The following is a 25,825-nucleotide window of genomic DNA, read 5'->3' on the forward strand; positions in this document are numbered from 1 at the left end:
AGTGTTAACTTGGGCAGCATAAACTCCATTATAAAAATGATCGCCCAACTTAGCGCGACTGACGGACTGAGTGACGCAGATGCATGCGGCTTTTGTTTTTTTCCCCGCCTCAATCTTATCCGGTCGGATATCACATACTTTTACGTTAGCCACGTAGGAGATGCCGCTGATCTTTTAATACTCCCAAGCTGCAATTGCATCGTCTATGATATCCACGGGACGGAGAAATGCTACAACCCACAAATACTTTTGTTTAATAGTACTGCATTGGGTCAGGTCCTGGACTCAAGATCTAATGATCTATTGGCTCTAACCACCTTGAATCCAGGTGCACCTCATGAGCAAATTTAAGCTGGGTGATACATTTATAAACAAGCCTAACCGTTTATAGTATGATCAAGTAAAAAGATAGAACATAGTTTGAATCACGTTCTACATAACGAAAAAACGAAATACACACTCCCAATTGAGTGAAAAAGAGTGAACATCTAACAAAATATGACCAGGCGAGGCTTTCCCAAGGATGATATGCATGCATCATTTAAAATTTTGGATTTTCGCATTAGGCAGGACGTGATTCAAACTTTATCGACTGTTGAAATAAATTCATCCTAGCATGTCATAAAAATCGGCTTGGCTATTGAATTTGTCCTCTGTTTCTTAATGCATGTCGTGCAAATTTTCTAAAAATTTGCTGGATATTTTCCAGGCTGGGTGCATAATAATACGTATAATAAGCGGCGATAAAATTCCCTTCCAGACGAACCTAGGAAGCAAAGATAGGAGTAGTAGCAACCTTTACCTTTACCTTTTCTTTTCGCTTTTCCGGTGGTGCATGCATCCGCCACAGCAGCTGCATATGCTGACTTTGCTGCATGCCTCCGTACGTACCATGTTTCTTTTTAATCCACACGCGACGAAGATAACCCATCCTTCACGCCGGCTCTCATATACCACCTTTGCAGTTGCAGCCTCGAAGGTCCGGGGCTTGCCGCGTCTGAAACCCACTCATCCGAATCACTTCTCAGGAAGGCACTTGCAGAATATTTTTAACCTGGCCGAATGGATCGGTGGGAGCACGAGGACGTCCGTCCATAAACCACACGAAAGGGAGATGCAACCACAAGATCACTGCAATTGCCAGCCAGTAATTAGCACATTAGATTCACACGTATATATGCACAGTACTTCTGAAATTGTAAATGCCCCTGTAATGGCAAATTCCATTAAAAAACACGGTGCAAATAATTTTATTGCCACGGACGGGCATGTTCTTCAACCAGTGTTAAATTCAATATAGATTATGAAAAGACAAATAAATAGTACAAATATCTACCATACTAGTATTCAACAGCTAATGCTTTTCTCAGAAAAGGAAAAAAAATAGTACTGTAACTAAAACTAGTTCAGTGATTTGGGAACATGTGATTGAAATAGGAAGATAAGCTCTGATTTCAAACCCATTTCTGCCAAAACGCTGAGCAGTTGCTTAAGCTATGGGCAACGAGATGGTGCATGTGTGTGCGTCGTGGTCACACTCACATGGCCAATCATGTGAGCAACAAGTCTTCAACGTGGCCACATGCGAGAGGAAGAAGGAAGAAAGATGGAGCTTCTGCTCTACCTACCTAACCTGGTCCTTCTGGAGGCACATCTTTGCATTAAATTCTATAGCACCAGCATCATCCTCCTGTGAGAGGCGTCCAGCTACTTAACCGAAAAGCGTTACTACACCCATTGCAGATTAGATTAGGACAAGAGAGGCCAATAGTTTCGCACGCAGTGTCAGGTTCACGTACCTTTTTCCTCCAGTGGCACCAAGAGGAGAATCATCCCAATTTCGCTTTGACAAAATCTTGATAGCAAGGGCATGCATCCATACTAGATCTTTCCGTCATGTTCCGATGCTGATCTTGTTCCGCGGCACGGCTGTCCTCTTTGTCAATTGTCATGCTGCAATTTGCGGATGCGAGAGGAGAAACGATGACTCCTTTGAGGGGTATCACTACTGCAGGGAACAAATGTTGGCATAAGGTGGAGTCTGCTCTGATGATGGACTGCTCGGACCTTGCAAAAGTTTCTTCTCTGATGCCTGCACTTAAGAAGAAAAGTTTGAGCATTCTGTCAGATCAGACGAAATTCTTGATGCCGGGTATTCATGTAAACTTTCTTGTGTCAAGTAGTAGCTTGCAAAACCCGTTTCTGTTTGCCATGCAATTTGCATTCGTCGCCAAACCTCTGCATGAAAGAGAAAGGAGGGTGACAGTAAAAACAAGGACACAGCTCTCTTTTTTCAATCTTAGAAGTGCTGTTGTATGTGCACACCAAATTGCCCAATTTTCCTACTGCGACAGTATTGAAATTCATTGTCCATTCACAAAAACTAACCACAAATTTGGATGATCTTCACCTTGATGATATGCAGGGGGAAAACAAGTGAATGGGATTTCTCTGATGTTTACAAAGCTCGATGTTACAATTTACAAGAATAATACCAATTTCTGTTACCACAAATCAACTGAGCTCAGCTTGAGAACAAAATCATTTTCTATTGACAAAACTTCCCCAAAGACTACAACTCATCATCTTGCCTCCTGCAAATATGTGAATTCTGAGTCTCTTATTACATTGGAAAAAGGAAAAGAAATGCAAATAAAGATCAGCAGTACTAGCAGACATGATCAAGCAATGTCTTCTACTCTTCTCAATGAATCGAGCAATTCCCATTACTCCGCCTATCATAGCAAGCAACTCACCAGTACTTCAGTGGCAATCTGAATGATTAAATCGAAGCAAGGCTTCCGTTGGCATATCTGCATTGATGTATTCAACTTCCAACCATTGCGTAAAGGTGAACCAAATCCACCATTAATCAGGAATGGACCTGTTGTTCAGCTGCGTCTCAAACCGGAGCCAAGATTCAGCCCGCATCTCTGTATTCATCATATCATTCTCTGGTGCTGGATAGTAATCCTCTCTTAACTGCATGTCCCGTAACTCTGGCATTGTCAAGAAGAAGCTCAAGAAGTGCTCGTGTGTGGTGCCATGGATGAAGAGCTTCCTGAGTCCAATGGAGCGCTGGAGCAGTGCCACTGCTGGCAGCGTCAGGCTCCGCTGGTTCACGTCCTTGTCTTGGGGTGGCCAGTAGTCCAGCTCATACAAACTCTGCAGTGATTCGATACCACTAAGGTAAAATCGCTCCCACAATGCAAGATCCATCTGCCCTGTTGGCGCAGTGAGTGCATAACCCACTGCCTCGCTCAGGTCCAATTTCATCTTGGCTAGCACCGGGAAGCCTGCAAGGTCGCTTAATCCAAAGATTGACCCTGTAGCAGGACGTGGACATGTCCGGCAATCGCCTTCCACCTTAATTGAGATCTCCTCAAGCACAGGGCAGCTATCAAGCCCCGCAGAAATGAGAGGTGAGAGCAGCTGACCAGCAGCAAACCAAAGGGAGAGTGAACGGAGCATCTCCCAGCTGTCGAAATTATCAAATTGCATGTATCTACATTTCTTGGATGCAGACTCTGCCATTTCACCAGGCTCATCATCCTCCGGATCGCATCTGGCGATGCCATTGGCCACACTGCTGGGTTGTTCAACTGCCTCCCAGTCACAGTTGATCTCCAGACTCTCGATCCGATCACGGATTGGGTTAAGCGCAGCGAGACACGCTTCAGTGTGTAGAAACCGGCACTGCAGGACACTGACATCCTTGAGCGTAGGCCGAAGCGCCTCTGCTAATCTTCTGATCCCAACTGATGTGACAAGGTCACATCCTTGGATCGCAAATTTAGCAAGCCTACCACACCCACGACCAATTGCCGCAAGGCTGGCATCAGTGAGATCCTGGCAATTCTTCATGCAAAGTGACTCCAGCCCACCGCACACCGCGACACCGTCGAGATGCAGCCAAGATGCCCTACACAGCCCCTGGAAGCACCCGAGCGTCAAGAACTTGATCCGTGGGCACCTGCGGGCAAGCGCCTCCATGGCCGGCGCTGCCTCCAGCACATTGTGCTGGAGGTCTAGCGTGAGATCCTCCAACCCAGGGAGCGCAGCAAAGAAGGCGATCAGACCTACGACGGTAATACCCGCCTGCTCCCTCTGGCTGGTGGACGCCGATTCGAATGGCTCGCTGAGCCGTAGGATGGTCAGCCGGGGGCAGCTGGAAGCCAGCGATTGCAGCGCGTCATCGCCGACGAAGTCAACGTACCGGGGATTGAACAAACAAGGCGCGACGAGCTTCCGGAGGTTGGGGCAGGAGCCCGCGATGGCCCCGAGCTCGGAGGCGTGGAACCCATTGGTGGCGCCGGCGAGGCCCAGGTCGAGCTCGGTGAGCGCGGCGGCGGCGGCAGGGTGCGCGGCGAACGCCGGCACGATGTCCTCCGTCCAGCAGTAGAACTCGGACAGGTCGAGCGCCCTGAGCGCCGGGCAGGCCTCCAGCAGCGGCTCGAGATCCGCGCCGCTGGGGAGGCCGGGGGGCCGCTGGTGCCATCGCACGAGCTTGACGCTGCGCAGGGTCCCCCGCCAGTGCGGCGTGAGGCTGGCGAGCGTGAAGGGGTCGCGGCAGTAGACGGCGAGCGACGACACGGCCGGGAAGCAGTGGGCGAGGCGCGCGGCGATGTAGGCGTTCTGCTCGGCGATCTCCTCCGGGTGGTGCGGGTGGTATCCCGACGACGAAGAGGAGGAGGACGAGGGCGCCCCGGAGGAGAGCAGAGGGTGGCCCCAGGGCGAGACGAGCGAGAGGTCGAGCCGCTCGAGCGCCGGGAAGCAGAACCCCTCGGGGAGGAAGAGGAAGGGCGGCGACCTCGGGTCCCCGCGCAGCGACAGCGCCGCCCGCGTGGCCCGCTCCACCGCGAGCATCTTGTGGCACGCCAGCGCCGCCCGGTGCCGCGACCGCGGGTCGTGGAGGAACCCCAGGATTAGATGCAGCAGCGGCTCCGGCAGGTCCAGGATCGCCGCCGCCGCCGCCGGCTCCGCCTCGTTCACCGCCATAGCTCCTCCTTCCAAACGCGCGCGCGCGCGATGCGCCCCCGCCGCGTCCAGGCAAAGTCCACCCACCCACCCCTTTTCCTTCCTCTCTCTCTCTCCCCACGCGGAGGGTTGCTTGCTGCAGCTGGGGGACGGGACGAGACGAGACGAGACGACGGATTTGGGTGAAGCGGAGGAGTGGGGACGATACCCAGAGAAGGCTGCACAGCGAAGTGATATACTCGACAGCTCCTCCCTCCTTTCTCCTTTTCTTTTTTCTTTTTTCTTTTTTCTAGTTCTATTTATCCTCTTATTTATCCCCTTCGTATATCGCGTAGTATTATTTTTCCGCTTTTCTCGCCGCAAAGTACGAAGCACTCTCTTCCCCCCCCCCCCCCCCCCCTCTCTCTCTCGCACCTTCGTACTTCCTGCAGTCGTGTCAAGCCTCAATCAACAGGGGAGAGGAGCGCGCCGGCTGCGTGCGTCGTATGCACGCGCTGTCTCGCGCGCCTCGTCCGCTGCCGCTGCTGCTGCCTCGGCTCGCGCGTGCGGCGGCGATGGGGAAGTCATCGTCGTCATCGGCGGCGGCGGGGAGGGACCCGAGCGGGAACCCGACGGTGGGGAGGCTGCGGGAGCTCTTCCGGGGCGGCGGCGACGCGGCAGGTGAGGGATTTCCCCCCCTGGATTGGTTGATTGATTGCCGGTGCGTCGCTGTTGGGTAGGTGGGCGGGGGGCAGTTGGGGCTGAACAAGGGTGCGGTTTCTCGTCTTCGTCGAGTTCGCTCGTTCATTCGTTCGCACACGAGCGCGTGGTGGGTGGCTCGACTGGTGCGTGTGTCGCTTGATCGGCTTGGTGGATCGGCAGATCGCGGCTAGTAGTTGGGGATTTTCCTTCCTGCGTTTCGTTGGTTGGGAGGCAGTGACCTAATGTTGGTACCCGAAATTGGGTGGATTCGGTATTGGTTTGGTCGCTTCTGAGACGGAGGTTACAGGTTAGGACACCACGTATCCTGGGAAAGGGAGAATCTCCAGCCATTTTGTAGAGCAACTACTTTTATAAGAGAATTGTAGAGCAATGAATGAAGGGAAAATATCCGGTGAAAACCACCTCTGCGGTGCAAACTGTGAAAACTCCATCAAAACAAGTTCAAAAAATTCTCAAAAAAATTACACGTGTTTGAGAAGTGATGTCTTATATATGTGTAAAATTTCAAGTCCAGACTCAATTACGTTTGGTAGGAGCGAAAAAAACAAAATCAGCATGAATAGTGGGCCTTCAGTTTTGACACTATTCATTTGCATATTTCTCTTTTTAATTTTTTCCAAATGCATTTGATTTTCAACTGAAATTTTGCAAGTTTGTACGTTTTTGTAGGATTTTTTTGAAACTTTTATACGTGATATTTATGGAGTTTGCACAGTTTGCACCGAATGGAGGTTTTCATCGGATACACCGCCATGAATGAAACAGCAGGTGGCAGCTAGTTGTTCTCGAAAATTATGGCGAGTAACCACAATAAGATGGGATTTCTCTAGAGAGCAAAGGATTGAGATTAAGATGAGTAGTTTAGGTCATTGCAATGCAGCCAAAAAAAAGCATTTTCTATAACAGTGGAAGACACATGCTGATTGTCTTGGGATAACTATTGTCAGCTGGAATTGAGGTGGTGCCCAATGCAATTTTTGATTTGTTCAGTTTTTTTGAAGTTAAACTGTAAGAGCTCCGTGATTGCAGTCCGATAGTATATAGATTATATTTTTGACAAAGTGAGGCACCAAAGTGCGACCTTTGAGGATCGAACTCTGGTGGGCTGTCAGCATACCTCGCTGGCTGACCACCCAAGCTATGCTTGGTTCTCGTTGATTTGTTCAGTTCGACATTGCATTTTACCATGTGGAGATATTTCCTAATTTGTGGTCTCTATTTCTTCACTGTTGATCAGATGGCTGGGAGAAGTCATGGGAATCTGGCGTAACCCCATGGGATTTGGGGAAACCAACACCTATTATCGAGCATCTTGTTAAGTCAGGATCTCTCCCCAAAGGAAGAGCTTTGGTTCCAGGATGCGGCATGGTAACTTATACAAAAAAGACATTTACTATATGCTTTATCTGATCTCTGATGTATTTTCCATATATTATTGTCCTCATCCGTATAATGCCATAGTTAAGCTCACTAGCATATATTATAGGTTCCCTCTATTTTTTTATTTTATATGACGCATGTCAATATGTCATATGATCTTTTAATTGTTTTTCTCTCCATTCGATAATGGCCTCCATAAGAACATGCGTGCCATGAGAAACAGTGGTCAACTTGTTGTCAAAAAACATATTGGTAACATAACTTTCTACTATGGATAATTTGTACTATGCTGTTACCAAGGTAGGAATGACGGGCCTTTAACTAAACAAATATGAAGGATGCCAGTAGGAATAACGTTCATGCCTTGATGAACGTTCCAACATTCTGTGGATTCATGCCGTGCATTGTGCATCTCACCTGAATCCCCCCCGGTGTCCATCTATTAATCTTCGATCATGACGCATGCAACTCAATAATGGAATTGTCTCTTCTCGTCTCTGAAACCGCTTAGCAGATGCAACTTCATGTCTTCCCTCAGCTGTCTGCGTCCTGTGTTTCTTCCGATTCTAATAGATAGGTGAATAATGCACAGCTCATATCAGTAGTTGTATGAGGTACTCTCACATGCATGGCTGTACCTGTACTGCATGCAAAGATGAAAGTCAGTCGATCTTTGGTTGAGATGTCACATATTATTCTCCACATTTGGTTGAGATGTCATATATTGTTTCCTGCATTAGTTCATACCAATTACCAAGTTTGGTTCAATTAGTAGCACAATTAACTTGGATCACATGGTTACCGACCGATGTTGATTTTCTTTATCAATCGACATCCCCACTTCCTCAGACTACACTTTTTTCCTCTATGTTAGGAATTCCGTACCCGCCATCCTTAGTTTTATAATTTCGTAATTGATACTATAATATAAAAATTGAGTTTTAGCATTTTCAATCTTTTGATTGAAGACTTCAGTTGGCCATGTGGCCTACCATGGACCGTAGTTGACAGCTTCAAATGCAAAATATACTATATAAGTAGTGACCTTGTGTATTTCCATTATAAGAACAATGTGCAAATTGGTACTAGTGAGATGGTTCTGCTCGAATTTTCCCATGTAACACCATGTCATCAATTTGTTCTGATTGAGCTGCTTCTGTATAACAGGGATATGATGTGGTTGCCCTGGCAAGCCCTGAGCGATTTGTTGTTGGCTTAGAAATTTCTAATATCGCTACCGAGAAGGCTAAGAAGGTGAGATGTAGCTGAGTAAGAGCTTGATTATCAATTCAGGTAAGATTAACTTGCAATAGGATTTAGAGTTTGCTTCTTTTTGGCGTGTTCGTTTCTTTTGACAAATTGGTCTATACAGAGTAACTTTGTTCAAGATAAAAAATAAACCATGTGTGAATGTGTGATGCTAAAACAAAACCAAACCATATATATTTTTTAACTGGTGACTCTATGATTGAGGAAGCCACCTGCATTAACTTCCGGACTCATGAATTCTAGTACAGTATTGGTCATTATGGGCTTATGGCAGCTGAGCACACAATTCGGGATTTGGATTGAATCGCTTTGTCTGTGTGTGGCCCATTTTAATTATATAATCATAATTGTTCTAATAATCATAACGGTGTTAAATATCTGTACCATATTTTTTAAGTACCTTCTTTTTATCGTAGGCAAGACCTTTTATGGTGCTAAAACTTATATGTATTTAATTATTTTTTCCCATTGGCATACCAGTGGTCATCATCTTTGCCCAATGCAGATTGTTTTACTTTTCTGGCTGCCGATTTCTTCAAGTGGAGACCAAGCGAACCATTTGACCTTATTTTTGATTACACGTACGTGTCAATTTATCATGTTGATTTATTGTTCTTGAAGCAGTTTAGATCAGCTTTATTAATAAACACATAGGTTCTTTTGTGCACTCGATCCGAGCTTGAGACTGGCTTGGGCAGAGACGGTCACTCGCCTTCTGAAACCAGATGGAGAGCTTATCACCTTGATATATTTGGTGAGGATCTATTGTTTCTTATTTATTTATTTATGCATTGAAGATGTTATTGTGTCCTATTGTTCAGAGCTAATCAAACTAAATTTAACTGTCAGATTTATCCTGGGGCTATGGTTTTTTTCAGGATTAAAATAACTAGGTTAAATAACCTTTAGCTATCTAGGTTGGCTTAACCGAGTTTTAATCTCAGCAACTAAACCTGTGAGGTTAAATACTGTTGGCTAGATTATGTGGGTCAGTAGTGGAAAAATAGAATTTTGGATGATTTATTGTGATGGCACCTGATGGGTTAGCTTATTCCAATATTTTTTGTAGTTAAATGGCTTTGAGATTTTATAAATCTCAATTTATTGGTGCTTTGATGGGTTTTGTTGGCAACTCATCCCTTAACCCTTAACCAAGCTGGGGTTTCAGGTTTGCTAAGCTCTCCGGCGTTATAAATAGCCTAATCCTAGATGCTCGTGCCGGGCTGCGGGCATCTGTCCTTCTGTCAAAGATCTTGAATGGTCATAGAGAGTAATTGGAACTGAGTAGTGAAGTTACAATAATGCAGATTCTGAACTCTGGAAAAAAAGAATTTTATCGCTGACATAGTTTCAATTCTTGCCAGTAATATTACCTGCATGTAATGTCTTGGACCTGTCCACTGAAGACTGTCAATTTTGGTTCTGTAACACCTAACCTCCAATCCAACAATATGCATTGAAGAACATGGAATGAATTGATTAATGTGGGCTTCCATAGCTTCTGGTACATCAGCAGGACTTCGACTGTAGTTAGTCAAATCTGAGCACTTGACACAAATCCAAGACGAAGCAACTTCAATGCATGATGCCCTTGAAAAGTATGAATCAATATCGGAGCATCAGCTGCAGCGGTTTGGTGCACTGCAATGCCTTACTCTTCTAAATCTAAAACCTCCCATGTTACTGTCCCAATACATTCTGCTTCATCAGTTTAGAGTCAGTGCTCTAATAGAAAACAGAATAAATTCCAGGTGCTTACTCCAGCATCCACTCTTGACTGAAACAAGGAAGTTGGATGCAACTATTAATCAATGACACCAAAATTAATCTGCATATGGGCATGAATGTGACTGGCTGCTTTGGATGCCATTACATTATTTTGTTGACAACTGGTGAGCATTGCTTATGATGTTTCTTCCTACAGATCAGTGATCCAGAAGGGGGGCCACCATACAATAATACAGTTGCTGAGTAAGCATGCATGCCCCTTGCTATCTATCATTGTCCATTGGTGATGACGCAGCTTTGTGTAGGACAAAATTCTTGTCTCATCTTTACACTTGAGCTGATAATTGTCCTTGCTGAAACCACAGCTATGAGAAGGTACTGGAACCGTTGGGTTTCAAGGCTGTTCTTATGGAAGACAATGAGCTAGCTATTAAACCGCGCAAGGTAGATCCTAATGTCCTAGTATTTTTTCCTCCTTCATTGAGTTCTACTGGGAACATCTCCACATGTCGCCTGCAGTCGTTTATACATTTTCTACCAGAACATCGTATTTTCAATACATGGGCACTGGACGGCTATTCCGTTACCAATATTTGTGTAATCTTCAGTAGTGGAGCGACATCGCTTTTGTTGATGGTTTTTATCTTCACATGCTTTCCAGGGTTTTGAGAAACTTGGAAGGTGGAGGAGATGCGGCCCACAATCTTGTCTATGATATTAACAGACAGAGATTATGTGGTTTCTTTAATGAAAGCCGGGGAAATTCCCTTCTTTCAAAAAAGAAAATAAAAAATAGCAGACAGAGATGCCCCTAGCTTTAGGATGTGTGTTGGGTTAGCTTTAGTTTTAGTCCAAGTGTAAAAAAATTCTGGTGTAGGCCTGGTGGAGCATTTATTGTTTGTACAAAACTGATTGCTGTGAGAACTTTTGTGTTACGAATAAGCCCGTAAATGAGATAGGTGTTCTAAAGCTTATTGTTATGTGGACATTTGGTGTCAACCTGTCATTTTCGGGTGTACAACGACTGTAGCTTGTCATCTGCTTGTCATCTCTACATAAACGAAAATGAACAACGGAGTAAAAAAAACTCAGGTAATGTAGATAGAGAGATATATAACAGACGGCGATCGTATGCTATGGAAACCAGCCTGCTGTGCTAACTATAGAAACTCTAATCAAGACCATAGGATTCTAATCTGATGGCTAGAGGTAGAGGTGGGTTATTTTAGCACTTAAACCCCCCCACTCATCCCATCCTAACCTCAGTTTTTGCAAAACACTCCCCACGAAGCCCAGCGCCGGTTCGTAATCTCCTCGCGATCGTTTACGGCGCCCCCTTGCGATCGTTTACAGCGCCGCTGCCCCCATGGAGACCCTCGTTGCCGCAGAGGAGGGCAACGCAGGAGAACGAGCAGGGCTCCCTGGCCCCCGCGCGCGACCCTACGACAACTCCAGCATGGAGACCCCCCTGCTAAACGCCTGGAGACCCCCGCTGCCACCAAGTCTCAGGTCGCCATTGATCCCGTCGTCGCCGAGGATCATGCCGTCATCACGGTCGACGCCGGAGTTGGAGCCCACCTTGAACAGTCACGCACACCTAAGCCGAAACCTTCTTCGAGTTTAGTAGTAAGTTGCAAAGAACATGTGATTTTTTTGCAAAGAACTAGTTCTGCCTGGTTTGTTGCTCATACAATTTTACACTTGTATAGGACACAAATTGCAAAGAACATTTGAAGCCTATGGTTGGAATGATCTTTGATACTCTCACAGATGTGGAAATTTTTTACAAATCGTATGCACACGAAGCTGGTTTCTCTGTTCGTGTTGGTCAGCACAAGAAGCAAAATGAGGAAATACTATTCAAGTGGTATTGTTGTTCAAGGGAAGGGTACAGACAGGAGAGCGTAAAAAAGGTTATTGATGAATCCGGAAAAAAAAGAAAGTCACCAAATGTGATGGAAACCAGATGTGGCTGTGAGGCACATATTGTTGTCAAGCTTGGCAGTGACAAGAAGTATCGAATATCTTCAATGGTTGAGGAGCACAGCCATGGTTTTGTGTCGCCAGATAAAAGGCAATTGCTAAGATCTAACCGTAATGTTAGTGAGAGAGCAAAGAGTACTTTGTTCAATTGTCATAAGGCTAGCATTGGCACCTCATAGGCATATCGACTTCTCCATGTCAGTGAGGGTGGGTTTGAGAATGTTGGGTGCACAAAGAGGGATTTGCAAAACTATTTCAGTGACCTTAGAACAAAAATCAAGGATGCCGATGCACAAATGTTTGTGGCACAACTTGAGCGAAAGAAGGAAGTAAATCCTGCCTTCTTTTATGACTTTATGGTGGATGAAGAAGGACGACTTGTTCGTGTATTTTGGGCAGATGCTATATGCAGGAAAAACTATAGTGTTTTTGGTGATGTGATTTCGGTAGATGCAACATATACCACCAACCAGTATAACATGAAATTTGTGCCATTTACTAGAGTCAATCATCACTTGCAAAGTGTTTTCCTTGGGGCAGCATTCTTAGCAGATGAAAAGATCGAGTCATATGTATGGTTGTTTAAGACCTTTCTTAAGGCCATGGGTGGGTAGCACCTCAATCACAACAGATGAAGATGCGAGCATGAAGGCTGCTATTGCTCAGATTCTACCAGATACAACTCATAGATTTTGCATGTGGCATATCATGGAAAAGGTACCTGAGAAGGTCGGGCCCTCTATAAGAAAAGATGAACAATTTTGGGAAAGACTAAACAAGTGTGTTTGGGGGACCGAGAATTCAGATGATTTTGTGTCACAATGGAATTCTATCGTAACAGATTATGAGCTCATGGGAAATGATTGGTTTTCCACTAGGTTTGTCATTCGCGTATCATGGATTCCGACATACTTTTTGGACATACCTCTAGCAGGAATGCTTAGGACTACATCACGATCGGAGAGTGCAAATTCTTTTTTTAACCGTTTCATTCATAGAAAGTTGACCTTTGTTGAGTTCTGGCTAAGGTTTGACACAGCTTTGGAGTGCCAGCGCCAAGAGGAGTTGAAAGCCGACAATGCAAGTCTTCACAACACTCCTAAATTGATGATACCATGGGCCATGGAGAAGCAATGTAGTGGGATATATACACATGAAGTTTTCGGTAAATTTCAGAGTCAACTAATAGTTGCAAGAGACCATTGCATTATTCAAGGGTTTTCCGAGTCTGAAGATAAGAAAATTGTCACCATCGGCAGCCAATCTGGAAAAGAGCGAGTGGTTGAGATGAACAAGTCAAACATGTTTGGTAGGTGCTCCTGTAAATATTATGAGTCCTATGGCATCCCGTGCCGTCATATCATACAAGTGCTTAGAACCGAGAAGCAAAATGAGATACCATTGGTTTATATTATGAAGAGATGGGAGAAAAGATGTAAAAGGTATGTACTTTTAGAGTTTCTTTATGCCTGTTTTGTTACGATACTCTTCAATTTGCTATGTTTGTTTTGTTACAGGGAACTGTTATTTGATGACGAAGGTAACCTATTAGATGAGAAGCCTAAAGATCCTATGGAGGTGGCAATGCGGAAAAAGATTTCAGATTCACGCAACATGTTTGAAGACCTTATCCAAATGGCAAAGAATTCTGAACAAGGAATGGACTTTTTATACTCTAGTTTATCCAACCTAGTAGAACCTCTCAAAAAGATCACGCCTGCTGCTACGGATAATAAACATGATGAGTATGAATCTTTCCTTGGTAGTATAATTCCAAATGAAGTCAATATACATCCACCAACTGATGTCAAGTCGAAAGGAAGATGCAAAAGAATTAAGAAGAGCAAGGAGATAAAGGCTCCAAGTAAACGGAAGTGCGGAAAATGTAAGCAAGTAGGGACTCATGATGCACGCAATTGCCCAAACAACATTGTTGGCTGATATTTTAAGCTCATGTAAATTTCAGTGTGTTAGTTAATTATAGAACATGGATCATAATTGCATTGAATTCCAATGTAATGCTGCTTTTTGAATCAATGAGAAACATGTTACTTTGTTCAGCATGCTTGTCCATGTTCCAAATTAGCTGCGGACACTAGGCCGTTTCCTTACCAGCATGTATGTGTTGGATGCTTCAGTGGGGGAGATGCAGTGTCAGGTCCATTATCAAGAGGTCCGCTCCTCCTCCTTTTGTTCAGGTATTAGTGTATTACACAAAAATTGATTACACATAATGCAGATTTGCCATTGCCATAACTGCAGTATCAATACCTTTTGTTCATACACAAAAATTCATTGCATAGAAGGCACATTTGCCATTGCCATTGATATTGAGATGAAACTGCACTATCAAGAGACAGTCCAACATCTTGGATTACATCAGAGTAAAATTCTTTAGAGGCTTCTTTCACATGTAGAGCGGCCAATTTACTAGAATGAGGATCATCAAGTATCATCTCTGCAATGACCATGGTCTCAGATGCAGCAACAGAAAGTTCAATTGCATCAGGAGGAACTGGCATCCTGCCGCTCCATCCGAGGGGAAGACCAACGGGGGCAGCTGTAGGTACCATGATGGAGCAGCCCGGGAGGAGCCCTGGAGGCTGCACCTGTACCACGATGGAGCCATCCTGCGCGAGGGGAAGCCCGGGAGGAGCCCTGAAGGCGGCGGTGAACAGCGGCTCCTAGGGCGCGCAAATGAGCCCTGCGGGCGGCGGCGAACTGCGGGATGGCGAGGGAGCGCGCGTACGAGGGCCTTTGGGGCATCCACATAAGGTGGCGGCGAGGGCCTTCGGGCCGTCACCCCCAGCCTGCGTCGAGGGCCGGCGGGGCACCTCCCCCAGCCTGCGGCGAGGGCCGGAGTAGCCGAGCGTGGGGGAGTCACCGGCGAGGGGCAGCTGGATGAGGCGCCCCATCACGAGGAGGGTGACGAGGGCCTCCATGGCGGCGCCGCCGGACACCATCGCGGCAGCGACGAGGGCAGGATTACGAAAGGACGGAAGGAAGGGAACAGAACCAGCGCTGGCATCGTGGGGGGTGTTTTCCAAAACTGAGGTTAGGATGAGATGAGTGGGGGGTTTAAGTGCTAAAATAACCCACCTCTACCTCTAGCCATCGGATTAGAATCCTATGGTCTTGATTAGAGTTTCTATAGTTAGCACAGCAGGCTGGTTTCCATAGCATGCGTTGTTAGGTTCGTTGCATAGGAAACAAAAATTTCCTACGAGAAGTGCGGAAGAAAACCCAAGAATATATATACTAGATGTATGTAACGAGAGGGATCATGAACACCATACCCTCGTAGACCGCTAAGCGTTACGATCACGAGATCGTTGTTGGTGTAGTGGAACTTTCAATGAGATCAATCTCAGTGCCGAACGGACAGCACCTCCTTGGTATCCACACGTTCAGCTTCACGTTGTCTCCTCCTTCCTCGATCCAGCAAGCGAGAGGGAGAGGTAGACGAGATCCCGGCAGCACGACGGCGTGGTGACTATGGTGAATATTCTCACGGGCAGGGCTACGCCGTGCGCGTGAGAAGAGGAGGAGAGGAGGGCTCAGGGGAGAGAGATCCAACTGAAAGCTTTGGGGTGTCTCTCTCCCTTGCCCCCCCTTCTATTTATATAGGGGTAGAGGAGGCGTGGCCGGCCAGGACTCTCATGCGGCCAGGACTCTCCCGCGGCCAGGACTCTCCTCCTGGCCGCATGGGCCCTGTGGGCTAGCCCCTCGGCCCATTAAGGCCAGGGTGCTCCCTCACAGGCCCATTTAGCCCAGGGATAGGTGGGCCTCAAGGTGGAACCCTCCGGATCCCTCCGGAACCTTCTAGAAGCTTCCCGGTCAAAACCGGGAAATATTCCAAACTTTCCAGAACTCTGAAAACAACTTTCCATATATATATCTTTATCTCCGGAACATTCCGGAGCTCCCCGTTGCGTCTAGGATCCCATCCAAGACTCCGAATCATAATTCGATATCATCATCATTTATCTCATCTAACCCAAGCAACATGAAACGTTAAGTGTGTGACCCTACGGGTTCGAGAACATGTGGACATGATCAAATATCAATAACCAATAGCGGGACCTGGATGTCCATAATAGTTCCCACATATTCCACGAAGATCTCATCGGTTGAACCACTATGTCGAGGATTCAATTAATCCAGTATCCAATTCTCTTTGTCTCGCGATATATTACTTGCCCGAGATTTGATCGTCGGTATCGCCATACCTAGTTTAATCTCGTTACCGGCAAGTTCTCTTTACTCGTTCCGTAATATAATACCCCCGCAACTAAACACATTAGTCGCATGCTTGCAAGCTCATTAGGATGTTATATTACCGAGAGGGCCCAGAGATATCTCTCCGTCACAAGGAGTGACAAATCCCAGTCTTGATCCATACAACCCAACAAGCACCTTCTGGGATACCTGAAAAACACCTTTATGATCACCCAGTTACGAGATGACGGTTGATGCCCACAAAGTATTCTTCCGGTACTAGGGAGTGGCATGATCTCATGGTCTAAAGAAATAATACTTGACATAATAAAACATAAGCAACTTAAACTTAAGTGACACAATCAAAAGCTATGTTTAGGTTTGGGTCTGTCCATCACATCATTCTCCTAATGATATGATCTCGTTATTAAATGACAACACATGTCTATGGTTAGGAAACCTTAACCATCTTTAATCAACGAGCTAATCTAGTAGAGGCGTATTAGGGACACGGTATTTGTTTATTTATCCACACATGTATTTGAGTTTCCAATTAATACAATTATAGCATGGGCAATAAACATTTATCAAGAATAATGAAATATGATAATAACAAATTTATTATTGCCTTTAGGGCATATTTCCAACATGCGTTGCCATAACATAAAAGATAAGAGAAGGTCTGTGATTATTTTTTGAGGGAGTCTGTGATTTTTCTCTTCTTTTTTTAGAAACTGAGGGAGTCTGTGATATTTTTTTTTATGTATCCAGACCCCGAGGTAAAAAGGGCCTGGATACATAATCCGGGACCAATAGCACGGGGAGCCTGTCTTTCGCCCTTGGGACCTTCCCCAGCCCATGTCCTCTCAATGCGAGAACCGGCCGTCGGAACCGAAATCTAACACTGGCGCGGGACCCGGCCCAACCTCTTTATCAATCGGGTCCTCGCGTAGCAAGCCTTCTTCTTCTTAAACCGCAAGAAAGAAGAGAAGCCGGTGAGGAGAAAAGAAATCCGAGAAGGGGAAAAGGAAAATCAGAACTCACTCCAAAAAGCCATCGCCTCCGCCGCTGCCCCCCGACGCGACGATGAGGCTCGACGTCTCCGCCCTCGAGAACCACCACTTCGCCGCCCCCGGCAATGAGTTCGGCGGCGGCGTCTTCGCCGCCGACACCGAGGAGCTCGCCATGGAGTTCCCCACCTGCAACGACGTGAGCCACCCTCTCCCTCTCGATCCCCTTTTGCCTGTTGCCTCGATCCGCTGGATGCGTTTCTTCTAGCCTCTGATCCGCCCGTGTTCGTTCCAAGCAGTTCGACGGGTTCCAGAAGGCGACCAAGGACATGGTCAACAACAAGAAGGGAACCACCACGCTCTCCTTCATCTTCGACAAGGGCGTCATCGTCGCCGCCGACTCCCGGGCCAGCATGGGCGGGTACATATGTGAGCGCCCTGTCCTCTCCCCCCTTTGTCTCACGTTTCCGGTGTACGGATCGATGCTAGGGTTTGGTGTGTGTGTGTGTGGGGGGGGGTGATTTCTGTTGGATGCGTGATTTAGGGTTCGGAAGCTTAGATCTCTACTCGGAATTTGCCCGTCGATCAGGTCTGGAGGACATGGTTGTGATTAGTAGTAAAGAACTGCTGTTTAGGTTCTAGTTGAAAACAAAAGATAAGCAAACTTTCTACCATGTTGAGCCGTGTACTGCACTGCCACAAACTCACAACAATTCTCATAGCGGTGTTTTGTTATGTGAAATTGATTCATTTGGATTTGGTGATGAGTATACAGACATACTGAATGAGTTCCGTGCCTAATTATTCATATATTTGTTGGAACTAGGAATAGAAATAGTGTTTATGGATTATTGTTAATGGGGTGCTGAGAACTGTTTGTTGATGGAGCGGGTGAATTGATTTGACGTCGAGATAAATGTGCATTGCAAGCATACTGTTTGGTGTTCCTACAAAGTCTGCTTCTCTGATGCCATTAGCACGTAGGATAGATTGTAAGCATACGTGTCTTGAAGGACTGAACTCAAAACTTCTCATTTTGTGCATACTGTTTGGAGTTTCTTGTGGTTTTGAGAAATAAAACAGAAGGATGGGAGCTTTTATATTAAAAAACTCCTCGATATTTATTCTGTCATGTAGACATCCAAACAATTATCCTATGCTGTTATCATAATAAAACCTTTGGAGGTAACTGTTTTTCATCGTTGAAGGCCTTTGCTTGGTGCGAAGGGCATCGGTTTATCTCTTAAACTTGGCCAGTAGATTGTTTTACATGCTCACATTTTTCTGCAGCTTCACAAACTGTGAGGAAAATCATCGAGATAAATCCCTACATGCTGGGAACGATGGCCGGAGGGGCTGCTGATTGCCAATTTTGGCATAGGAACCTGGGGACCAAGGTAGGATTTCACCTAATTGGATTATTACTTGCAATTCACCTTTGCATAGTAGGACTAACAGTTGATTCTCCTCTTCAGTGCCGGCTCCATGAGCTTGCGAACAAGCGAAGGATCTCTATTGCTGGTTCTTCAAAGATGTTGGCTAACATCCTTTATTCGTATCGCGGGATGGGACTGTCTATTGGTACAATGATTGCTGGATTTGATGAGACAGTGAGTGGCCTTTCAATTAGACACATTTATTTTCTATGCTGTATGTAGGGCTATGTTGAATGATTTTGCTCTTGATCTAGGGTCCGGGCTTGTACTATGTTGACAGTGAGGGTGCAAGGCTCAAGGGAAACCGATTCTCTGTTGGTTCTGGTTCTCTATATGCTTATGGTATCTTGGATGAGGGGTATGTTTTTTGTACTTGTGTTGCTTCGCATATTGCTCATATTATCTGGAAGTTTCCTGCTCTTATGCTTGTGTTTCACCTTTCAGTTACAAATTCAACATGTCAGTTGAGGAAGCTGGTGAGTTAGCACGGCGGGCTATCTATCACGCAACATTCCGTGACGGAGCAAGCGGTGGCTGTGTTAGTGGTACGCATTCCTTTTCTTAGTCATCTTGTGATTTACTTCCTCCGTCCCATAATTCTTGTTGAAATATTATATGTATCTAGACGCTTTTTAGGAATAGATATATCCATATTTGGACAAATTTGAGACAAGAATTATGGTACGGAGGGAGTAGAATTTTTACATTACCTTGTGTTTGCATAGCTTTCTACTCATTCAGGCTAGTGCCATATAAGCCCCACCTATTTTCTTTCGTTTGGCAATAACAGCGTACAACTTCAACAGTATCATCCCAACATACTATATTATTATTTTAAACCAAGATGCCGTGCTGATAACATCCCCTGGATCTGCTTGTTTGCATCCCCTGTTCTTGTTAGTCTTGTAAGATAGTGTTACTTTTGTGCTTCATGACACTTGTGAAAGTACAGTTACAGAACTAATAAATTCTTCTTGATTGTTTTCTCCTGTCTGTTTCATGCATAATTGCGGCTGACATTACCCTCTTGTTTCCATTGCAGTTTACCACGTTGGCCCTAATGGATGGAAGAAGCTTTCCGGAGATGATGTCGGGGAGCTGCACTACCATTACTACCCTGTTCAGGCAGCTCCTGTTGAACAAGAAATGGCCGATGCCCCTTCTGCATCAACCTGATGTGTTAGAAATCCGAGTTGGCCCCATGAATTGCAGAAGCGCCTTGATTATGAACTTGAACTTGGGCTTGTTTGTCTCTCTGATGTTGGGATCTCCTCTGAGACACTGATGTCCCTGAGCAACTTTACTCAACTGTTATCGCATTGTGGTTGTAGACTGGTGATATAGATGTTTTCATTGAAGTTCCATTTGACTTCGTTTGTGCACGTTTGTCTCTTCTCAGACTGAGTGTTGCTGCTGCTGCTGCTGTTTAGCGTGGGACTACTCAAATGCCAAATGAAAAACATCTATTTTCGTTAAGTAGTGGAGATCATCGCTATCAAAACACATCCCGGGCTCCACCATCACAAACCGCCTTAATCCTTAAGTATGTAAGCTATTCTTCTTAGCAATAAACATTTCTAAGGTGCATTTTTGGCTAACCTCAAACCCAATTGCACTTGCAGGGTTTTGCAAAATTGCAACACTGCCGACTAACGTCGAGTGTATTTTGTCGACCTTTTGCTGATGTTAATTACCCTTATGACCTCCCGGATTGCACCTCAGGCCCTCAGATGGACGTCAATCCTATCAACATCACAATCATACATGTGGGCGCAAAAAATAACGACGCCGTGACAGTTTGACAAACCGATTACTGGATGAGCCTACACTTAGCCATTTGAGCGACCAACCCATGGATAAATTTTAGTGGCGTAAATCAAGTCGGTGCTAGAGTCCTTCCTCTGCTTCTTGGTTTAGACTGACAATTTGTGTCGTGCTCCAGCTCTACTTTCCGTTGAGGAGCTCGAGCACGACAACAAGCCGTCATGGACCAAGAAGTAGAAGGAGGAGTTTGTCAGTCTCACAAAATCGATTGACACCAATCCTGAGAAGCGTCGTTGGTGTTGGCACAGAGCCCATCCCGAGACCAGCTGAAATCGCAAGGTGCTGGTTTGGAACCAATAATGCTAATAGCAAAGTGCTTTCACGACATTAGTTAGGCCGCAACGTGACAAAGTCACGACGCCTTTGTTTCGGGCATCCCTGTATGTACTTCTTGACACAAGTAGTACCAACATTGGTATTCTTTCGTGGTAGCATGGTAGCGGGGCAGAGGCGGGTGGGTTGGAGGGGCTGCGCGCGTGACAAAATCAGCTTTGTTTCTGGCATCCTTGTACGTACTTCTTGACGCAAGTAGTACCAACATTAGTATCCTTTCATGGTAGCGGGGCAGAGGCGGGTGGGCTGGAGGGGCTGCGCGCGTGACAAAATCAGGACGCCTTTGTTTCTGGCATCCCTGAATGTACTTCTTGACGCATGTAGTACCAACATTGGTATCCTTCCATGGTAGCGGGGCAGAGTTGGGCGGACGGACTGGAGGGGCTGCACTCGCGCGGGAAAGGAATGTGTGTGTGTCTTGTTAAAGAAGCACAAAGTTCGGCGCTAATTTTTTTCTTACTCAAAATGTGTGGCGTTGTCCGTCGAGATTGTCCGACTTGCCATGTTAGAACCAAATTTGGTTAGCACTTGGCTTGCCCGCCTTGCCCGCAGAGAAACAAACTGTCGTACTAAAATAAACCCTTATATGAGTCGGTCTGTAAATTCTACGTGGCGACGACTAAGTCAACATTTTCCAAGCGTGAGTCAAGATGTCCGCGTGACGCAGTCAATCCTACGTGGCAAAGGAAGACAAGTCAACAAGTCAAGCCTCTCATGTCATGGTCAAAGGGTGACATGGGCTAGAGTAGCGGGCCAGAAAGGTGTGGGGATGAGTCTTTTGGTCCATGGTGTCCATGGTGGACCATGGACCAACATTTACTTTCCCCCACATGGTGCACATAAAAGATATGGATCAATGAACTACTTTTACCATCTTGTCCTCACTTTTCCCTCTCCCTCAAGAGTAGCCATGGTCTTTTGTCATGGACCCTTAGGCTATAAAACCCTCCCCCATAGGGGCATGTATCATTCACTCTCAACTTGAATAAACTCAAAGGGAGAAGGCTAGAGTGCTCCTTCTAAGGTTCGCTCTCGAGCGCCGCTCTCGACTGAAAGTCAACCGGCCTCAAGGAAGCCTTCTAGGGGACTCTAGTTTCGAGGCTCCGAGCTAACCTTGGTTAGCACGGGCTCGAAAGAGAAGTGGTTGGGTTAGAGTTCTGAGGGTATCCTAACCTCGATACTTGGAAAGACGCGTTCGGTCCAAGTAAGAGGCGGCCCTGACCAATCTCTTGCTAAAGGTGACTTGGGAAAATCCACTCGGCCCAAGCACCTGGCTAACAACCCCCTCGAAGCCTTTTCTAACATAGGATTACGTCGTGCCCGCAGTGTTGACCGAACCTATTAAAAAAATATCGACGTGTCAACTTGTCCAAGTGTATGGCGACCTTCGCTATAAGGCCGGCGTACACGCTACTTTTATAACCGCACTTGTGCCATCAAGCGTTGGCACCCCTTACTCTAATTGTTGTCGAGAACAACAACAGTCGCGCCGACCGTGGGGAACCCTCGCCACAATTGAAGATTTAATGGCTCCGACGAAACCTACTTTATTGGGTGCCCAACTTGCCGCGAAGTCTACACGGTTGCAAACAAAGAAAGCAAGTGCCTCGGAAGCTCCCGAGGAATAAAGGAATCCTCACCAATCCGGATGTCGCCGCAAGCATGGTCGCTACGACGGAAGTCATGGTCGCCCCTTCGCTCCCGGCCGTCCCGAAAGGGACCGAGGTGCTCGAAATCGTCGTAGGCGGTCCCTCGACACTCACTGACGTGGTGGCAAGGATCGGCAAGCTGCCTACGGTTGCCGCCCCCGCAGGGGATACAGAACTCGGCATGCCTCGCTCGATGGGCTTCGCGCCACCTTCCCTACAACCGGTAGTGACCTTGCCCTCGGAACCTACAAGAGGAAACAATGTGGCATCAGAAGGATCCGCGCCGGAAAACCAAGGAGTCCCAGCCTACGACCCCTCCAACCCGTGATTGCCTCTGCTGGCACTCGCCGTGATCGCCCATGGAGCTCCTTGGTATCATCCTTATTGGGGGCTTCCGCTGTAAGACGCTCTCCAAGTCGCGCACGCTCAACACCAACCTCGCTTTGCGAGCGCCCCGCAAGCGTCCCTTGCTCTCCCCGTTGGGGTCGAGCAGGGTGGCAACCAGGTATCGCCTCAAGTTGCGCCTCACGGGGAACGAGACCCCGGTGTGCATGGGAACGAGCAAGTGGCAGAATCCGGAGCCCGTGCCGGCGGCGAAAGGAATTCCCGTCGACGCTCCGACCCCCCAAGAAAACGCCGAGATCATTCTCCAAGCAACGCCTCTAGCGACGAAAGCGACTCCGACGAGGGAGGACCTTGCCACCGAAGGAACCGGCCGACTTGCAACCCGCTCACACGGGAGATCCAAGACGCGCCTTTTCCGCCAAGGTTCAAGCCGCCTACAATATGGCCGTACGAGGCGGAGTCAAATCCTCTTCATTTCATGGATGTCTACTCCATCGCCATACGGGCCGCCGGGGGAGGTCCCGTCGAGATGTGCAACCTCTTCCCACTCGCGCCTACCAGGAGGTCCCGTCGAGAACTCCGTGCACTCGTGGGAGCGCCTCCAAGAGGTCTTCATCGCCAACTTTCAGGAAAACTTCAAAGAACCCGTGCAGGCTCACAAGCTATACTCCGTGAAACAAAAGCCAGGGGAATCCCTCCGAAGCTTCTTCCATCGCTTTGCGAAGGTACGAAGCCAAATCGCCAACCCACCGTCGACCACCATGATCGACGCATGCATGCAAGGCCTTCACCAAGGAGAAGTGAATCGGGCCCTAAGTCGCAACCCTCTGAAGACGACCGAGGAGCTCTATTGAATCTTGCAAGAATACGCCCGGGACGAAGACGGGGACATTGCCAAAAATGACGCGCCGCGCGCTGCTCCTGAAGGAACTCCCTCGTCTGACAAACCCCCTGCGCCTACTTCGTCTTCCAAGAAGAATAGGAGGTGGGGGAAAAAGGCCCCCGGCGACCAAGCCCGGAAGATATTCGCCGTCGAAGGACAAGCATCATCCCAAAAGACTTGGCAACCCAGAAACCACCTCGCCCTACCGAGGGAGGAATTGGAAGATGCCTCATCCACAACTCGGCAAGCCACAACACCGAAGAGTGCAACACTCTCATCGCGGCTTGCGAAGAGTTCCAGGCACGAATGCAAGCCCCACGCAAGGATGAGAAGACAGCCGAGGCTCCAGCCCCGCCAACGTCCTTGTCGCTGACCCGGCACCTAAGGAGGATAACCTCCCATTTCAGGAACCCGCGCATCACGTCGGAGTGATACTCGGGGGCTCCGCCACTGGATGGGGATCGAAGCGGCAATGCAAGGAGTATGCTCGCGAAGTCAACGTCGTGAGAACCTTCACCCCGACACCACCACCCAAATGGGCGAGCGTGCCAATTGCCTTCACCGAGGAAGACGCCAAGGGGATACGCTTCCCACACGACGACGCCCTCTTTGTGACAGTGATCGTCGCCAATTGTAAGCTCAAGAAGATTCTTGTCGATGGCAGAAGCTCCGCCAACATCCTATATCTGAGTACGTTGAAGAAGCTGATGGAACCACAAGGGGGATACAAGAACGGCTCGCTGCAGCCATCCCTTTATCCCCTCACCGGCTTCGTACCGGGAAAGTCCATTCAGATGCTCGGACAAATTGAGCTCCTCACGACCTTTGGAGACGCCACAAATCATCAAACCGAGCTCGTGCGCTTCGACGTGGTGGATATGGAGGCCTCCTTTAACACCATCCTCGGGAGGACGACGCTAAACTGTCTCTGCGCCGCCATCCACCACAACTTCTTGTGCATGAAGATCCCGGGCCCGAAGGCGTGATAACGGTGCGTGGCGAGCAATCTTCCGATAGGAAGACACTCTACCGCCATGAGACCAAGTGCGCCGAAAAGAGAGAATCATCTAAGAGTATCAACATGCTTTCAAACGCGGAAGCATACGAAACCGATTGCACAGAGCACTACATCCCTAAGCCCCTCCCCGAAGGAGAACTCAAGGAAGTACGCGTCTCCCAAAATGACACCACGCGCACGGTGAAGATCGGAGCCGACCTCCCGAGTGAACTCGAGGAAGAACTCATCAACCTACTTCAAAAGAATTCTGATATCTTTGCTTGGTCACCTTCTGATATGGGAGAAGTCCCGCGCGACGTCATGGAACATCGCTTCGCCGTGAGACCCGACAAAGCTCCCGTAAAGCAAAAGCTTCGGAAGCTCTGCACCGAGCGAAGCGAAGTCATCAAGCAAGAAATCGCCAAACTCAACGCCGGGCTCATTCGAGAAGTTTGGCACCCCGAATGGTTAGCCAATCCGGTGTTGGTAAAGAAAGCTAACGGCAAGTGGCGAATGTGTGTTGACTTTACCGACTTGAACAAGGCATGCCCCAATGACGACTACCCGCTCCCTCGGATCGACCAACTGGTCGACTCCACGGCGGGATGCGGAAGGTTGAGCTTCTTGGACGCCTATTCAGGATATCACCAAGTCCACATGGCCAAGGAAGACGAGGAAAAGACCAGCTTCATCACTCCCATTGGCATCTTCTGTTATCGCAGAATGCTTTTTGGTTTGAGGAACGCCGGCGCAACTTTCCAACGCCTCGTCAGCCTCATCCTCAAAGAACAATTGGGGAGAAACGCCGAAGTCTACGTTGACGATGCCGTCATCAAAAGTCAAATTGCGAAGACCCATCCCAAGGACCTGCAAGAAACCTTCGACAACCTCCGCAAGTATGGCGTGAAGCTCAATCCGGAGAAGTGCACATTCAGAGTTCGAGGAGGAAAACTCTTGGGTTTCCTTGTCTCTCAACGAGGGATCGAGGACAACCCAGAGAAAATCCTGGCCATCCTAGAGATGGAGCCTCCTCGCTCCGTCAAAAATGTGCAACGCCTAGCGGGACGAATGGCAGCCTTGGGACGATTCGT

The 25,825-nt window shown here is 47.4% G+C and overlaps 4 protein-coding genes across 9 annotated transcripts; 3 read left to right on the plus strand and 1 right to left on the minus strand.

Annotated features, from left to right (window-relative positions):
• Window positions 1-5,248, minus strand: LOC100835618 (F-box/LRR-repeat MAX2 homolog). 6 transcript variants are annotated; one of them, XM_024462455.1, is made up of 5 exons: window positions 2,757-5,248; window positions 1,800-2,092; window positions 1,629-1,728; window positions 809-1,131; window positions 1-230 (listed from the first exon to the last, which is right to left on the minus strand). In XM_024462455.1, exon 1 carries the CDS (start codon window positions 4,996-4,998, stop codon window positions 2,869-2,871), a length of 2,130 nt encoding a protein of 709 aa, XP_024318223.1. In that variant the 5' UTR covers window positions 4,999-5,248; the 3' UTR covers window positions 1-230; window positions 809-1,131; window positions 1,629-1,728; window positions 1,800-2,092; window positions 2,757-2,868. The 6 variants fall into 6 exon arrangements, with proteins under 6 accessions (XP_024318223.1, XP_024318226.1, XP_024318229.1 ...); XM_024462458.1 differs by having other exon boundaries at window positions 803-1,131; XM_024462461.1 differs by having other exon boundaries at window positions 1-1,131; window positions 1,629-1,707.
• Window positions 5,249-5,363: 115 nt separating this feature from the next.
• Window positions 5,364-11,030, plus strand: LOC100835924 (probable thiol methyltransferase 2). Its single transcript, XM_003564268.4, has 8 exons — window positions 5,364-5,637; window positions 6,917-7,047; window positions 8,227-8,313; window positions 8,809-8,909; window positions 8,983-9,082; window positions 10,253-10,299; window positions 10,422-10,500; window positions 10,718-11,030. Exons 1-8 carry the CDS (start codon window positions 5,463-5,465, stop codon window positions 10,769-10,771), a joined length of 774 nt encoding a protein of 257 aa, XP_003564316.1. The 5' UTR covers window positions 5,364-5,462; the 3' UTR covers window positions 10,772-11,030.
• Window positions 11,031-11,182: 152 nt separating this feature from the next.
• Window positions 11,183-14,099, plus strand: LOC112272007 (protein FAR1-RELATED SEQUENCE 5-like). Its single transcript, XM_024462463.1, has 3 exons — window positions 11,183-11,682; window positions 11,766-13,481; window positions 13,557-14,099. Exons 2-3 carry the CDS (start codon window positions 12,592-12,594, stop codon window positions 13,978-13,980), a joined length of 1,314 nt encoding a protein of 437 aa, XP_024318231.1. The 5' UTR covers window positions 11,183-11,682; window positions 11,766-12,591; the 3' UTR covers window positions 13,981-14,099.
• Window positions 14,100-17,231: 3,132 nt separating this feature from the next.
• LOC100836232 (proteasome subunit beta type-5-A) lies at window positions 17,232-20,085 on the plus strand. The gene is made up of 7 exons (XM_003564269.4): window positions 17,232-17,466; window positions 17,567-17,696; window positions 18,558-18,664; window positions 18,743-18,877; window positions 18,958-19,061; window positions 19,148-19,248; window positions 19,746-20,085. The coding sequence occupies exons 1-7, from the start codon at window positions 17,344-17,346 to the stop codon at window positions 19,877-19,879; spliced, it is 834 nt and encodes a 277-aa protein (XP_003564317.1). The 5' UTR covers window positions 17,232-17,343; the 3' UTR covers window positions 19,880-20,085.
• The last annotated feature ends 5,740 nt before the right edge of the window (window positions 20,086-25,825 follow it).

Source organism: Brachypodium distachyon, chromosome 1, assembly GCF_000005505.3.
Source record: "Brachypodium distachyon strain Bd21 chromosome 1, Brachypodium_distachyon_v3.0, whole genome shotgun sequence".
NCBI lineage: Eukaryota > Viridiplantae > Streptophyta > Magnoliopsida > Poales > Poaceae > Brachypodium > Brachypodium distachyon.